The sequence below is a fragment of the Mytilus trossulus genome, chromosome 9 (genome assembly GCF_036588685.1).
Source record: "Mytilus trossulus isolate FHL-02 chromosome 9, PNRI_Mtr1.1.1.hap1, whole genome shotgun sequence".
Classification (NCBI taxonomy): domain Eukaryota; kingdom Metazoa; phylum Mollusca; class Bivalvia; order Mytilida; family Mytilidae; genus Mytilus; species Mytilus trossulus.
Genome location: NC_086381.1, coordinates 17,202,694 through 17,221,302, shown reverse-complemented (window position 1 = coordinate 17,221,302; position 18,609 = coordinate 17,202,694). Strand labels below are relative to the sequence as shown.

At 30.3% G+C, this 18,609-nt stretch overlaps 1 protein-coding gene across 1 annotated transcript in view; it reads left to right on the top strand.

Moving 5' to 3' along the window:
* Window positions 1-18,609, top strand: part of LOC134684342 (leucine-rich repeat-containing protein 15-like) — a 36,646-nt gene that overhangs the window by 8,051 nt on the left and 9,986 nt on the right. Inside the window, exons 2-10 of the mRNA XM_063543630.1 lie at window positions 9,213-9,351; window positions 12,724-12,792; window positions 13,203-13,274; window positions 14,273-14,335; window positions 14,608-14,679; window positions 15,230-15,298; window positions 15,808-15,879; window positions 16,086-16,163; window positions 17,619-17,690. Of these exons, the coding sequence (XP_063399700.1) occupies window positions 9,213-9,351; window positions 12,724-12,792; window positions 13,203-13,274; window positions 14,273-14,335; window positions 14,608-14,679; window positions 15,230-15,298; window positions 15,808-15,879; window positions 16,086-16,163; window positions 17,619-17,690 (706 nt within the window). The remainder of the gene's footprint in view (window positions 1-9,212; window positions 9,352-12,723; window positions 12,793-13,202; window positions 13,275-14,272; window positions 14,336-14,607; window positions 14,680-15,229; window positions 15,299-15,807; window positions 15,880-16,085; window positions 16,164-17,618; window positions 17,691-18,609) is intronic.

Sequence of the window (18,609 nt, the reverse complement as noted above, 5' to 3'; positions counted from 1 at the left end):
CATTAATGTCAGATCCAAGAGTATACGTCAACGAATTTTCAAAACAATATCGGTCTATATATCAAACGTCGAGGTACAGATCGACAAATTGCCAATTCAAAATTATTCTTGAAGGACAATCATTAAAAATACAATAGGGATTACGCCGAAATCACACGAACAGCAAAAGTAATAAAAAAGTACATACATATTTTTTTAATTTATACTGTGTATACTATTCATGTAAGTTCCTTAAATACCATTGATCAGTTGTTTGATCACAAATATTGAAACAAACTTAGCATTGTCTTCTGTACTTAAACTGATAAATTTGTACAATTTGAAGCAATAATGAAAAAAGTACATCCCATGAAAGTCGTAATTCATTTCCTATTCTTGTTATTGACTGCACCAAATATTGTTTTTGTTTGTGAATTAACAAATTTAATACTATTTAGCATAGTGGAATAAAATTGTCGAACCATTTAATAAACTTATTTGAAACGGCAATGTACTGCTGGTTCAATAGAAAATAATACGAGGAAAAGTACTTCGATAATGATCCATCAATAAAACATAAACACACACTTGTCTATTCTTATATTATCTAACAAATTATCCACACTTTCCCACCGTCATCAGAATTATTTTCAAATTTACTTCACATAACACTTTTTCAATCCAGGTCTTGTTTCTACAGAACAATGTTTTGTTTAATATATTACAGTTTATAAGGATGTTATATCGTAAATTATAAAACTATAATTAACTGACTTGACGAGCTTTTTGGTATTTGAAATAGTCTTTCTTCTATATTTAAAGATTCATCTAAAATAATTTACTTCTACGGAATCTGTAATTGGTTGTTTCGACGCTGAAACATAAAAATATATTTCAAAACAGTGTTTAAATTTATTGGATTCGTTTACAATTAATTAAAGACTGAAACTTGCACTTTTTGTTTAATCTTGATTACACTTTGCACTATTTCGTGCAATGTCAAATATTAAATTTTGTCACATAATGTTCTTAAACAAAGTCATCTAAAACAAAAAATATGACTCAAGTTGTTTATTATTAAATTAACATGTTAAACAATGGAAACCCTATGTAATACTGCTCTTTTCTGATGTTTTTGATTTTCTTAAGGGTTGATTTTGGCCTTCAAACTTTTAGATTTGATCACCCCTGATAAATCTTATGACGCAGATTTCATAATCTGTTGGGATGTGTTTTTCCAATTAGGAATTGAATGCTTCTTTTTGTAAATTCATTTGGGTGTAAAAGGGTTGACCGCAGTACAATTTATTTGAAGCGCGGAGGCATTCAATACTTGAAATTACATTTTTTCGCTATGATCATGAAAAATCGATTATTATTATTTATCTGTTTACCATGTTCACGGCAGAACCTGTGCATCTTTTTGTGATAGCACGTGTCATCATGGATCTTAAACTTCATTGGGATATGAAGGTGAATTTTAGTATGACGCACAAGCATTGTTATCCAATAAAAATAACAGATTCTTCTGAAAAATACATGTAATGTAATGATTATGATATAACGCACTACTCGGGGTACTACATACCAATATCAAAATAAAAACAGTATAAAAACATGTTATAGAAAGAAAGAATTTTTTTTTAGAAAAAATGTGATTTATGAACAGGGATACTGGCTAGTATTTGTTCTTGAGCAACATATTTTCATGTGTTATTGAATATATTCGATATCGCAAATACGCGTCTGGCACCTTTGTTAACAACTAATTTTTCAAAATTATGAAGATAGTAATGAATCAAAAATTATATGTGTTTCTTTAGAAGAAAAAAAAACCGTCTAAAATGTTGGAGTGCTTAAAAATGTCATATCCCTCACGCATTTAAAGGGAAAAAACCGGTTGATAATTTATTAAACAGGGAGTGGCATAAATATTTCTCAACACATTACATTAACTGGTAAGAATGATCCGTGCTAATCTTGTCCGTTTTCTCGGACAAGGAAGTTCACGTCGTACATTTCGATAACTATTTGTAATTACTGATTATGTGGTTTAAATATTTTCTACGGAATCCATGTTAATTCATTTGGTTTGTTGTTTAACATCTGATTATACTAACATTAATCTTTTTTTTTTTTTTTTTAACAACATAAATAAATATTTATTTCAAATATTGGCTTGTTACAATATCATTCAGGAGTCCAAGCTCCTCCTGATTTTCCCTGTTACAATCCACTAATCACTCAGGGTAGTGATTAGTTGCAAAATACATATTACAGTTTTACATCATGTATAATATATCAGATAATATCACTTAATCAGATACTATGACTATTCATATGTTTTCTAATAGTTGCTAAAACATTACTTTTAATTTTCAAACATACTCTTCTATTGAACTCATTGAGAAAAATTGAGAAAACATTGACATTTTTTGTCTTTTGATCTGATATGTAGTAGGCTTTGTGAATTGAAAAACCCACAATTGTTAAAAAATAGTTTAAGTCAAAATATTCTTCTTCTGAAGTTTTATATCCAAATACTAAGTGTCTTAGTTTTATCTAACATTAATCTTAATATTCTGTAAGATTTTTTTCTAACAATTTTATTTCCCAAATACATGAATATGCAGTCATCAAATATGAAAAAAAATAGCAGTGTTAATACTCATACCTCAGTTAAATGTTAAAAGCAACATAAATTAAAGCAACGAGTAAAATTACTCTATTTTTGCGACAGTGGCATGCACAGTACGTTATAATAATGGTGTTGTTATTACCAACAATTACCGTTAACGTCAATAGGTAAGAATTTTACCGTTATTCGTCGTGAAAGTACCACCCATTACGACCCTCCTATTACCTTCAGACAAAAACAATGTCATAGGTGTCCGTTCCAATTTGTTATTTTTTCCCTTAGGTTGAAACAAACAGATAGCATAGGTTTGTCTTACTACGCGTTGTATAAAATTTATGACAAAACCATAAAGTCAAATTGTTATAACTTTTACACGGTGTTGTTGAATACTGTTATAAAGTATTGCAAACTAACATTATTTTGCAATGTATTGCATAGGGACAGGTTTCGTTTAGTCGATTAATTGTTTTGACGTTTTTTCTAAACTTAAGTTACTTTGTCACAAATGAATGAATAATCTAACTGTAAACCACTCCAATATCCGAAATAAGTTAAAGAAGCGACTTGCATAAAAAAATAACTATGTTTTTAAATTTCTAGTTTCATGTCTTCACGAGTAGTCTAATCGACTGTTCAACAGACCACGAAATAAAATAAATAATCCAAAAAATTAGGTTTTGCCACAAAATTTCGAAATCCTGTTACATAAAAAATCTGTATTAACACTGATTTATTGCATTTCACACTTAAAAAAAAAGAATAATAGTGTTAATTTGAAAATGTTAACCATTATACTTTCCTAAATTGAAACTAAATGGGAAAGAAAAAGTTAATAAGTAAATTTCTTTTTTTATTTTATCTTTTTACCTATCAGATACAGGAAAATGATAACTAGGATACACGAAAATGTATTCAAAAGTGATTGTTATCAAGGATTTATTTTTTATTAACTGCAATAAACAATAAGGGTTAGTTTTCCAATTTAAATATCCTATGTAACTTTAAATCAAATGTTGATTTGTTTACTTTGGAAATTTAAGATTTAAATACAATAAATTTGCACGTTGGATTTACTCGGGTGCAATGGGCCGCTATACGACCTTTCACTATAGCTTACCTTCATACGACACTTTTAGTTCTTTCCTATTATAATAGTGTGCAATGTATCGACTGGCGTTTTGCTTGTTATTTTGTCCACCTTTAGTGAAAAGTTTGTGGACTGCACATAATTATTGGAATACTAAGTATTCCCCTCAAGGAATCAGTTACAATTCTGGTAAGCCAGCAATGATTCTTCTGAAGTAATTTCTTTATTTTTGCAGATTATATAGTTGATAACATATTGTACCTTTCTTAAAAGATACATCTTATACATGGTAATTTTTAAAGAGATTTTTTGCTTCTTTTTTTAAAATTAAGTTTGCAATAAAAAAACAAATGGAAAACAACACGTTTTATAATTTATTTCGTCCGGATTTACCGTCACCAGAAAAGAAACAAGCCAAATTTTTGAAATTCGAAGATAGATAAGTAACAAAAATACCTAAATAAAATAGCCAAATTCATCTAAAGCCAAATTTGCCTGAGTGAGTTGAAACCTTAGTTTTATAATAATTTCAAAATCTATAAACGGACAATTTTAGTAAAGTTTGTTAAATCGTGTCAGTACCGAAGCACTGATACCCTCGGTACGTCAATTTTATTCCGAGATATTAGGAATAAGATATAACTGTTCTGGACTAATATGCTTGGCATCTAAATAAATGTATTAAAAAGTAAAATCACAAAAATACTGAACTCAGAGGTAAATCAAATTGGAATGTCCATAATCACATGGCAAAATCAAATAACAAAACGCATCAAAAACGAATGGACAAGAACTGTCATATTCCTGACTTGGTATATTTTCAAATATAGAAATATCATTAAAGATACCAGGCTTATGAATAAGTGTACCAAATTCGTTGTTTCTACTTAAATAGATCTAGGCTTCAGTGCAAGTATGTTCCCGTTTAGCATAAAGTGAAACCAGATTTGAAAGTACTGCCAAAATATTAAATACAACTTTACTGTTTAGCTATTAATAATAACATACTACTATATAAAAGTTATGGGCGACGAAACATCTTTCGATTTGGTTATCATTGGCATATATGGGGATTATAATGTAAATAAAAACAAATACTGCCCTTCATAATGTTAATGGCTGATATGCATCAAAATAACAATACCATCGTCAATGAAATATGTGTTCAAAATAGGTGAAATAACACATCAAATCTACTGAAAAGGAGAATACGATCATTTTGTTGATTGTGCGATTAAGTATTCGAAGTTACAATATTTGGCTGTAAAACAATGTCTTTTCAAAATGAACAATATGATACGATATCAATTTTAAACGATTTAAAAAGTTAAAATAAAATTTACAAGATATCAAAAACATAAGTTAGGTTTAATTGGTTGATGACAGATATTGAAATAGTTAGAAAAGTATTGTTAAGACCAAAAACCAGATGGGTAACAATTTATAAGTGAAAACTTTAAAAACAATATAAAGATCAAATGTCTTGTATGTGACTAAGAACACTATTTTTTGTATCTTGGATCAAAAGTATAAAAAAAACACTTTAGAATGGTTTAGAGGTTCCAAAATGAATGAATCGTTATGGCTATATGTTAAAGTATATTAATAAACTCCTCATAGATACCAGGATTAAATTTTGTATTTACATGTACGCAAGACGCTCGTTTCGTCTACAAAAAACTCATCAGTGACGCTCGAATCTAAAAGAAGTTACAACGGCCAAATAAAGTACGAAGTTGGAGAGCATTGAGGGCCAAAATTCCCAAACATTTTGCCAAATACAGTGAATGTTATCTATTCCTGAGGTTAAAACCCTTAGTTTTTTTTAAAATTAAACTAGTTTTGTAAACAGGTCATTTATAAATATGACCATATCAATGATAATTCATGTCAGCACAGAAGTATTTTATGGAAAAATTTGTCTGAAATCTTCAAATTTCAAAAAATCCTGTTTGAATAGAGGAACAGTTATGACACCAATATACATTGTTTCCAGGGATTGGCTTTATTCCTTCTTGTGCATTTGCACCAATGAAACTTATATAATAATTCAATGGTGGAATGTTTAACTTCATAAAAATGCAAAAGCGCTGATGATTAAATCAAATGTACAACTGTTTCCGAATCAATCACTTAGAAGATATTCTTATTACATATATATACGTGTTGATAAAACAATAAGGTAAATGTTACGTAGCGATAATATCTAAAATAGTCAGTCTTTCATGCTTTTTTTTAATTTTATTAATTTTGTAAAGTGTAATCGGTTCAATTATTTAAATTTGCATTTGCACTAATAAATCTTCTATAATATTTCAAAAGTGCGTTTTTTAACTTCTTAAAATTCTCAAACTGCTAATGGCTAATAGTTAAATGTACAACTGTTTCCGATTGTGAATCAACCCCTGATAAAAAGTTCTTAGTACATATATGAGTTTCTAAAAGACAAACAGAAAAAGCACCTTGTGAAATTCTTTAATTTTACTTTCTGATATATTGATGATGTTCTATCATTGAATAACCCGTATTTAGCCAATACTTACATATCGTTTATCCCAGTGAACTTGAAATTAAGTATACAACTGATACTAGAAGGACTACTGCATACCTGGATCTTTTCCACAATATTGACACAGATGGACAACTTCACACGAAAAACTATGATAAACGGGACGATTTCAACTTCCCAATTATCAATTTCCCATTTCTCAGCAGTTACATATCCTCTTCCCCTTCGTATAGTGTTTACATATCTGAATTGATACGTTATTCTCGTGCATCTTCACACTATATGGACTTCAAATACAGGAGTGTGCTTCTAACGCAGAAACTGTCAAACAAAGTTATGAGGAGGACAGATTAAAAATGACACTTCGTAAATTTTGCGGACACCATCACGAATTGGTTGATCCATATGATTTGTCTTTGTCCAAAACTAACAAAGGTCATTTTTACCACTTGTTAGATTGTGGTTTGTCATTACGTCGTCTGATCTTTTTATTACTGAACGTTTCTTATTCCCGATTGTGACTGTTTTGTTGAGTGTGTATCGCATTGCTATAAGACGTGTCACCATCCAAAATTCATGTATCTTATCTAGTTTTGATGTTAATTTTGTTATTTCTCATCGGATTTTGTCAAATGTCTTAACGTTCGAAGTTGTAAATCTTATTTTTTTCTGTTGTATTCGTGTGTTATTGTTAAGATAATTAATCATCCAGTTCTTTTATTAAAATTTAGTTTGGATCATCGAAATTTATACGATATATTTGGTTTACAGTTTGATTCAGAAGAAACACCGACATAGCTAGATAATACAATAAATTATCAAATTACTACCACAATTTGATATTAATTAGTCTTTTAATTTTTCATTGTTATTAATAAATGTTATATATAAGTCTTACAAATCTAATCTTGAATTCTATCTTATTTTGGGAAAATCGTTTTAGAAATTCAAATGTGACGTCACTTTGAGCGTTGCACTGGCTTTGGGTAATTCGGCTGTGTATTTTTATGTGCTGATATTTAGGTTGTTTTATGTAATATATCCGTTTTTATTCTGTAGTTAGTCACTACTTCGGTTTTATCATATATATCTATTATATAGTCATTTTTATTCAATTTACTCTTTGTAAAAGTATGAATTATCTTAAATAATAAGGATGTTCTTATCCCAGGTAGAAAATCCTAGCCTTATTGGTCACAACTTTTTGGAACTTTTGGTCTTCCGTGCTCTTCAATTTTGTACTTATTTTGGCTTTCAAATTTTTTTCATCTGAGCGTCACTTGTCAGTCTTGTGTAAACGAAACGCATGTCTGACGTATTAAGTTTAAATTTCGTGTGTTTCTCTGTCCTATATTTTCTCCCATTTATTTGTTTTGTAGTCCTGTCATATAATGTTGCCATTTTAATGTTATATTTAACATTGTCATTAAAACGGGAGGTTTGGCATGCCACAAAACCAGGTTTAACCCACCATTTTTTTTCTGAAAATGTCCTGTACCAAGTCAGGAAAATGACCATTGTTATATTATAGTTCGTTTCTGTGTGTGTTACATTTTAATGTTGAGTTTCTGTTGTGTCGTAGTTCTCTTATATTTGATGCGTTTCCCTCAGTTTTATTTTGTAACCCCCTTTTTATTCTAAAGAGGTATACTACTGTGCCTTTATTTATAATGGAAATGATATGTAGCGATAATCCTCATAATATGTCTTTCAGGTGTCTTTTATTTCTTTTAAGTTAATAAAGCGTAATTGGACTGAACTGAATCTTGATACATCAAATTATGAACTGTATATATTGGTCCCTTGGTTTCTTCAGGTGAACAGGCTATTTATCAATTCGTGAAGTTACTTTAAATATGTGTCTGAATGTATTCGAAATGTGCATTTGCACTAATGAAACTTCTATAATATTTCAATGGTGCGTTTTTGGACTTCTTAAAAATTTTAAAACTGATGGTTAAATCAAATTTACAACTGTTACCGATTGCAAATCAATCCCAGAGAAAAAAGTCATATATTAATTAATAAAGGTAATGATATGTAGCGATAATCCTCATAAAAGAGGGACTTTTACTGTTTATTCTCTTTTTCTTTAAATAGAGAATGCCACAAATACAGTTGAGACTGCTTCTTATTTTGACTTACATCTAAAAACTTGCAACAAGAATCGGTACAACTAAACTTTACAACAAAAATAAGGAGTGTAGCTTTCAAAATTGTGAACTTTCTATTTCGTCAATATAGCAAAATACAGTATTGCAAATAAATCTCCAAGTTGATATCATATTCCAGAGCTTGCGCTGTGTCCTCATTTCCTTGATAGAGGTTGGTCAGATAAAAACTGTTTGACGAAACGCGCGTCTGGCGTACTAAGTTATAATCCTGATACTTTTGATAACTATTTGACCTAGGATTCTAAATGAAGAAGGTAACGGCAGCCCTTCGAACGTTGAAACGCAGACGTATCATATTTCGGTAATGGAATATCCACTTACAAGGATATATTCAAATTTTCGTAGCCACAGTTCTTTCCTCTTTTCTTTGATTGTGACATTTCCGGGTACGATTTATCATCGATTTCAGTTTACTTGTCATTAGCAACATGAGCTTCAAGGTTCAAGAAGCAGGAGCATGATATGTGTGCTTATCCTACCTGAACACCTGATATCACCTTAGACCAACTTCCATTTTCCATGCTGTGTGGGTTTGTTTTTTTAGACATTCAGGGATATTTTCATCATTTTTTTTGATTTTTTATTTTCCATTTGATATCGTCTGCCTTTTTGTACTTGCGTCGGTTTATTATCAGAATTTGAATACAGTACACAATATGAACTTGGTTCTACCAGAGGCATTTAATACTCTGGTTCTACGTACACGACGTTAAGTTTCTATATTGACCAGTTGAGTATATGTTGAACATTTTAGCAAACGCCATGTAAAAATTAAATAAAAGATGATTGAATACAACATAGCAAACTGTATTTTTCTCCTTTCAGATGACTCAGAAAATGGAATGTGGTCAGACGATGGCAGTCCATACCTGCCAGACAGTAGTTGGGGCAAGTCCTGTTCTGGATGTACATGTCAGTATAAGCAAAGTTCATTAGAAAAACTTGGAACATGTACAAATAGCATGTAAGCATATTAAGGAAAGACAAACTGACTTATTTTGAATACTACATAAACATTTGGGAGTCATGAAATATTGAATTATTAAAAAAGTGAATTTACAGGAGCGCTGTGCTGTGCACAGTCTAAACTACACGTGACAATTATGTTTTCAATCTACTCATAATTAGAAATGGTGAACTCACAGGCACTTGTTACGGAATTTTTTTTTCCTATTGTTATAATAAGGTATATAGGGGAAAAAAATTCTGAGACTTGTGGGTTAACTGTACTATTTTGAATTTCAGGCTTTTCCATCAATGAAGTATGTTTTTATTGTTGGACTTTTGTTTCATCGACACACTTTATTTGATAATTTAATACACTACAGTATATATGTCTTCATATTTCGTGTCTAACTCTTAGAATCAGATTTATATACTCCAAAGTACGTTTGAGGTATAATATAAATGTAATTATTGTTAAGACTTATACAAAAAATCCACTGGATTTGTATTGCGTTAAATTTCATTCGAAGATATCATGTTTATTAATCTGCTGCAATCGGCTAGCATTCAGTAAATTCTAATTCGGTGAATACATTCAGCTTCTTTTTCTTCTTGTTAACGTGTGTTTAAATAAAACCAAAAACTTTTTTCAAAGTGTAAGTCACATTACAATAACATAAGCTCAATATTAAGCTTTTATAACTGGTGTTGGTTTGCTGAGTGTTTCACGCTTACTGACCTTCATTACTATTTACTTTTGATCACTTTTAAGAAATTGATATCTGTAACATATTATACTGGATCATACCAGAGACATATAATACAAATGTCTCTGATCATACTGAATTGTTAATTTTTAAAAGCAGATTTTTTTTGTGCAGGTCGTATGGCGACGTTTTCATAGATTTTATTTTTTTCAAGTGGATACTGAATATTTTGTGTAGATTCAAAAATATTTAGCTAGCTATGGTTGAATGATTATAAAGTTGAAGGAATATAAAATTTCTTTATTTGCCACAGTGCGATTCGTTTCTTTCCCCTTTCTCGTACATCTCATTTTAAAAATCGCGACTAGTGCGACATGGTACCACAACTGAGAATATATTATAGTCTTAGCTAAGCAAAAAAGTCCGTCCAAAAATACATTATTAACATGGACATGTCCAGAGATTTTCATTGTATATAAAAAAGAACATATGGTATGATTGCCAATGAGACAACTATCCACAAAAGACCAAAATGACACAAACATTTTACAACTATAGCCTTCAACAATGAGCTAAGCCCATACCGCATAGTCAACTATAAAAGTCCCCGATAAGACAATGTAAAACAATTCAAACGAGAAAACTAACGGCCTTATTTATGTAAAAAATGAACGAAAAACAAATATGTAACACATAAGCAAACAACAACCACTGAATTACAGGCTCCTGACATGGGACAGGCAAATGTGGCCGGGTTAAATATGTTAGCGGGATCCCAACCCTCCCCTAACCTGGGACAGGGGTATAACAGTAAAACATAAGAAACGAACTACAAAAATCAGTTGAAAAAAGCTCAACTCATTAGATAGACAAAAAATAAAAGTGGACGTGGCCGGGTAATTATATATACATCCCAACACAAAAAGACACAATGAACAGATCTGAGAGTACTCGCAGTTATCTGACAGCTAGTTCAAAGCCAATTACAACTAATAAAAAAATCATGCCTCCAAGACTAAACCAATGCCAATTTGCTTTATCGTGTTTATACCCCCCTCCACCCCAAAAAAAACAACCCCAACAAACATGACAAGAACAAACAATAAAAAAAGGTTCATCTTCTTGTGAAGTTCAGGTTCATCTGAAGGAATTAAAAAATATGGCCGGTTTTACACCACAAAATTACCATAAGTACACATAAATTGATGCATCTAGGAACACTTTAATGCATGGCAGGCAGGAGGGGGTGGGTGTCACTAACCCAAGACAAAAGGAGGGTTCCAACTACATGTCCCCAGTCAAATGCATTGAATGTCCCCTTACAGGACCTAGATATGCACAAATTATTTATAGTTTATGATTCAGAAAATTGAACACAGTACCTTGATTTTGATGTGCATATTTTTTCCAGTATGTGCTCAGAAGAGCGAAATAAACAAACACAAGGGTTTCATTTGATAGGGTCCACTCAGATACAAATTTTCAATTACCTGAAGTTGGCAGAGATGTCTATTGTCTATTTAAATCAATACAACTAACAACATGTATTGACTTTTCCCCAACTTTGTTTAATTTGGCACCTCCTGCAGGAAACGAAAAAAAATGAAGAGCAAAATCAAGTAACAGTTTTTAATATTCTGAAACTTAAATTGCATTTAAATTTTAATTATCTAGGTCCTGCCATACTCTAAAACTTTTCAAGATGCATGTCTGTCTGTTCTCAGAGTCAGCATGGTGAAATTTGTAGTGTAAATACAATGTACCATACCCGTAGCCAGGGGGGTCAGTGGGTTCGGACACCCCCCCCCCTGAAGAGAAATAAGCACTGTTGAAGTCAACATTCTGTTAAAATTGTGACTGTATAAGTCGAGTTTGTGGGTCCAAATATCCCCCCATGGAAATTCCTGGCTACAGGCCTGAATACGGCCATATTTGCTTAAGGTTTTGATGAACCTTAATTCATGGATAATAGTCAAAATAATTGTGGTGTCTTGAAAGGCTAGCTTTTTTTATTTTGATGTGACGCCTTACTGTGTCAAAGCAAAACAAAAAATAGCTTAAAATATTTTTTTTTATAATTTACATTTTTTTCTTATTTTTAAACAGATTTTATTTTCAAAACCATAAAAAATACCCCCGTTTTGTTTAACAAGCCTTACAAGGTAACAATAATAATCAAACTCAATGAAATTTTGAGGAGACCCTTAATATGCATCTTCCACTTCTAGACTTAACATGCTAAAAGAAAATTTATATAAAAGAAAATATGAAGCACTCAAATATTTGTCCTAAGAAATTACAAGACACTGTTCTTTTTCCAAAAGATAGTTATGAAGTCATGATAACTTAGTTATACTTCAGTAATTTTTTATAAACATCTTCTTAAAGCAGTAAAAAACTAAAGTCCATTTTTTATATACATGTATATATTTGATTAAATACCTATATCACTAGAAAAATGCTTATTTTTTTAGGGGAGTAACCTTTTCAATCTTTATTATGTTGAGTATAGATGTTAACTTGTTGATTAATTTTTTTCCCCCGTTGTATCTTCTAAAACTAGGCCATTCTAAACAAGATACATGAATAATGATGGCTCATTGGAGCCTCTTAGTAGACTTTAGAAAGAGCTTCATGAGATTTATATGTTCACTTATTCACTTGATGTTCAATCTCTATTTCAGGTCTGTGATAGGACTCACTATTCCAGATAACATTACAGCTAAAACATTTCCAGTCACAGCAACTTCTATGTGAGTACCCTTTTCAAATTGTCAACTTTTTTTTCCATGGCTTAGTGCCATTTTGAAATGCTGGTTATATATTTAATTGGGATTCAAGTCATTTAAAACTTCAAATTAAAAAAAAAAGGATGAAAAAATGTAAACAAATGTGACGTTAAAGTTAAATAGTAATATTAGATTCTTAAAGAACAAATTTTAAACAAAAAATTATGTAAAAACTGTTAAAAATACAATATATTTATGTATGATAAATTTTAAAAACCTGTGTACCATATTTGGTTCAGTATAAATGTATGCATTGGTTCAATAATTCCAATAAACATTAATATTTCAAGAAACTCAAATCACATAACATTGCACAAAAGAAGTTTGAGTAGTAACTTTCCTTTGTTAATTTATGATTTTTTCCTATTTTTCAGAAATTTTTTAGGATGCACTTTTACACATATTTCAGAAGATTCATTTTCCAATATAACTGGTTTAACCACATTGTAAGTACACTATCTCTTTAAGTCTTTTGATCTGAGAGGCTGTGTAAGCTATAACCTTCACTTAGAATCCGTCTTAAATTGAATTTTGCTGTATTTTTAGATAACAGACTTTTAATACTTAAGCATAGAAGATTGGGGAAAATCATCAAAGGAAAGCTAAATTTAACAGAGAGAAATTCAAACTCATAGGTTGAAAATAAACTTACAATGACGTGGTAAAAAACAAAATAATGTAAAGACAATCAACAGAATACAAAACACAACATAGAAACTTAAGACTGAGCAACACAAACCCAACCAAAATCTTGGGTGTTGCAGAATTGAGAAGCAGATCCTGCTCCAGATGTGACACCCATGAAAGAACAAAGCTGGTAGTTAGTTTAATTTGGTATGTCACATTGGAGAGAAAGGAGACTGGATTGTGGTTATGACACTTGGAACATAACTGTCATCATCTATGAAATCTGATATTCCATAACTGTCAAACAACTATTAAATGTGTCTATAAATTTTTGAAGGGACAATTTTAACACTTGGAACTCTTGGTTCGATATAGCTTCTTGTAATCAGCAACTATCCATAAAAGGCATGCTGTGGAAATCATGCTAGAAAATGCAAACCCTGGAATATTGTATCAACTGAAAAATACATACTCCATATGAAAGCAGTGCAATAAGGGCGTATCATTGCCCTCTTGGCACAGCTCTTATTGCATGTAATACACACTTACTTAACTGTCTACGGCATGGTTTCCAAATAGGTTCTGTCTTTTTTTATGCTATCACACACAATTTTGTATATTTATTTGGACTCTTATAATCATTTTTTTTTTAGTTTTTGACTATTGCATCATGTAACATTAGTCCTTAATTCTTATATAGCCTGGAATTGGTTTGAAAAACTATTATATTTATGAGTTTAAAAATTCCACATATTTTAAAATTATCTAAACACATATTATAGTGTCAACATTATATTTTGTATTTTTATATTTACAGAACCATTTGCAAGAGTGGTCTAACTTTTATGCCAGATGTCAGCAAATCTCAGATTACCACACTGTAAGTATAGGATAGTATTGGTTTTATTTTGGCCTAGTGGGATATATAATTTCAAAATGAGGACCTTTCAATTAATTCTTTAATTCATTTTATGGATATATAAGTAAAATTTCCATTTTTATTGACACACACAGAATAATTTATTTATAAAAGTTCAGAATTTAGCACATATAAGTACAATGTACCATTTACATGAATGACCTTGACTTTCAAATCACAAATGACTTAATGAAAAACCTTGTTGTTTTAATCATGCCTCATTCTTTTTGTAGGAATTTGATAGACAATAGTATAACACTGGATTCTAAATACAAGGGAACCCTTCCTGATACAATAGAATATCTGTAAGTTTTACAAGGAAACACTACCAAGCACTTTAAAATGTTAGTACAATTTACAAGGAACACTTCCAATCACTGACTAGAATGTCAGTACATTTTATGAAGTAACACTGCCAAGCACTATAAAATGGCAATACAATTTGGACTGGAAATGGGGAATAAGTCAAACCGACCAAAGAGCAGACAACAGTTGAATTAAGGCAACAAATGTTTACAAGGGAACATTACCAAGCACTATAGAATGTCATTATTTTACAAGGAAACACTGCCAATCACTTTAGAATGGCAGAATGTTTTACGAGTGAATGCTACAAAGCACTTTAGAATATCTATGTTTTACATTTTTAAGTGGACACTAACAAAACTTATAGAATGTCAGTATTTTTGACATGGGAACATTACCAAACACTATAGTATATCTGTAAGTTTTAAAAAGGAACATTACCAAGCAAAATAGTATATCTGTGCATTTTACAAGTTAATGTTAACATTTAATAGTAGATTCAGATGTTCAAAACAATCTGGTTTAATTTAGATTGCTTTTTGATTTCAGAGCTTTGACTAACAATAAGATATATTGGTTACCCTCAGGATTTATCAATGGTTCAAATCTCCGACTAGTGTAAGTTTTATGTAGACTTAGTTGACCTACTGAATTAGACTTATAATTTGGTTTGTACTAACAGGAGAAAGATGACGGGTTCCACATCTGAAGCCTGATCTGTTGACCCTCTAGGGCAACTGAGATCACCCCATTTTTTGGTGGGATTTGTGTTGCTCTATCTTTAGCTTTCTATGTTGTGTTTTGTTGTTGGACTGTTGGTATTTTTTCTTTTTTATGCCACAGCATTGCCAGTTTATTTTCTACTTATGAGTTTAAATTTCCCTTTGGTACCTTTTTTCTCTCTTTAGTTAGAAGCAATAAGCAAATATAATGACCACATATACATGATATATCAATAAATATTTTATTCTTTTTGCAAAATGCTTTTTGTATTATTTCAAAAGTTTGTATTCATCAATTCAAGGATCCTTAGATGTAATTAGGGCTGTCTTCGTTTGCTAATGTTTTATCAAATTGACTTACAAGTTTAAAAAAAATAACCATTGGAATTTAATTTACACTTGTAGGAGCCTGGGAGGCAATGAGTTTGTTAATTTTCCAGCAGCATCACTTGGTGAAATTCCAAATATCATGTATTTGTAAGTATAAAAGACAGCAAGATTTTGTTATTGTTTCATGTTTCAAGAAGAAGATCCAATATTATGTATTGTAAAAAAGCTTTTTAAAAAAATATCATATAATTCTATTTTCACTTCATACTCAGAAATCTACATTCAAGCATAAGCATGTTTCTAATCATTTAACACCTCTTTGTGTTAATGTAAAAAATAATTTTGTATTTCAGTGGAATAGAGAGTAATCAGCTGATACAGATTTCATCGAACCATTTATTACCACTAAATACATCAACATTTGTCCATCTGTAAGTAATATCTGTTTGGACAATGTATTGCTGTTTCAGAATGTAATGCATTCTGGGAAATATTTTTTTGACCATGTATATAAATTTTAAAGTTTCAAGTTTAACATATTTCCTACTGTATTTTCCTTAATTAAGATTATGCAAGTCAACTTGCTTCTTTCTTCTGCAAAACATTAAACTAGCTAATGGAGAACCAGATTACAAAATCATGAGCAGTCTTAGACTGTAAGATTAAAATTAAATTTTATGAATTTACAAAAGCTTACTAAATATTCATCCATGGTGATCTTCTATATGTTTATGTATTGATTGAATGTATTTCAGAAACATTATTGGCATCTGAAAAAAAATTTCTAATAAAAACATGTCAATTTAAATAGTTAAGATATCCCACATGCATAATTTCACTGGAGATATTGTTTAATAATTTACTTTTAGTACAAGTCATATTCTGTGCTATCTCTTGCAAATCATGTAACATACGTTGCTTCAATATGCTTGAGTTGGAAAGATAATAAAAGTGTAATAAATATATCTCTAGTGAATAAATTTAGGAGTACAAAAGTAAAGGATTGATAATTGAGAACATAAGATAAAATTAGCCCTTACTATGCAATTGTTAAGTTACGAGCCAAATGAATTTCAATTTTCATTTTATTTTTGTTTTCCACAGTACATGTTCTCTCTAGTTTCAAAAAGGATTAGTCAATTATCATATCATAGAAAATACTTTGACAAGTGTAAGCTATTTTTCAATGTCATTCATTGTAATCTTAAAGACTGAACAAATGAAATCTCAGACCTAGAAATATTTGACTGCCAAAAAAGAAAATTTGATGCCTAGGAGCTGGGTGGAATTTGATTGTGCTTACATTTGTAGGTAATAGAAGAAGGAAGTCTACAAATGTTCCAAACATTATCTTTAAAGTTTTTTTTTACAGAAGATGAGAGTTATGAAATTTAGAAGAAAGTGTTAAAATACTTTATACTTGAAAAATACTTTATACTTGAGAAGCATCATGAAAACTATTGCAGTACTGATAAACAATTTTATAATATTTTTTTACAGCTGATTTCAATGAGTGTGCAGCTAAAAGTGATCAAATGTAATATCTTTGGTTATCTTGCTCACCAGCTGAACCATGAAATCATTGATTGGTAAGGTACACTACCCTCCTTTTGAAATAGCTTAGCCCTACAGACATATATAGATTGGTTATCTGTCAGACTAGTCTACTCTTAAAAGCGGGTAGTAATGAATTCATGGTTCAGTTAGTAAGCAACCTAACCAATGATATTACCTTTGCCTACACACTCATTGAATTCGGCTGTAATAATTAACCGCACAAGAATAGGTGGATCTAACTCTTTTTTTTTTAAATCTACTAAAAGAATCTGGTAAAACATATTTATGACAAATTATCAATGACTAATCAGGGTAGTTGATTTTTTTAGGAATCTCAGTAACAATGCTATCCAGTATGTTCAGAGAGGAGCTTTAAACAAGATGCAAAACCTGAAAATTTTGTAAGTATGACATTATATAAAATTTACAGAGTATATACCAGATTTTCAATTATTGATTTATCAATTATAAATATGAAAGCACATCAAAATGTTCTATTGATTTCTACAAATATGTGATATGAGAAGATTTCGATACTTTTAAATTACCAGATTATTACTGCCATTATGATTCCTGTGCAGAGGAAGATACGTCAATTTTCCATTTGAGAAATATCAGATACATCTTTAAAAAGCTAAAGATCTTGTCTTGTTTTATTTATATTTGGTGCCAAAACATTTTACCAAAATTTTGAATTCAATTTTGTAAATATATTTTTGCGTAAGAACTTGGATAAAGTCAAGAATTACACAAAACTATTTGTAAAATGTCCTTTTATAAGTCAATTCAAACATATTTATGATGTCGCAGTGATTTAAAAACTGATATTTGTACTCTAAAGAGTACTGTCCTGTACAATCTTCATCAAAATATTTAATATAAGCATACACTTGCTCCAAAGGAGGAATATACTAGATTACCTTTGTCCGTCTTTAGCATTTTCTGTCAGTATCTATTTTTTTTCACATTTTCTCATCAACTACTAGTCATAGTTTCTTAATTTATTGCCCCAAGCTTCATCTTGTTATCCGATAATGTGTGACATATTTTCATATTTTTTCAATTCAATTTAAGGGGAAATTTGCAACTTTAAGATGTAATAAATTATATTTATAATTACATATAATAACAACATCTAGATTTTGCTAGCACATATGACAAGCTGCTGAAAGTGATAATCCTTCAAACAGGCTTATTATAACAATGTGAACAGTTTTAATAATAATTCTTTAATTTTCGAAAAATTATCTATAAAAAATTACTAAATTTTCTTTGTTATAAGGTAATGATGGAAATTGTGAGCACAGACTTGTTTTTCAT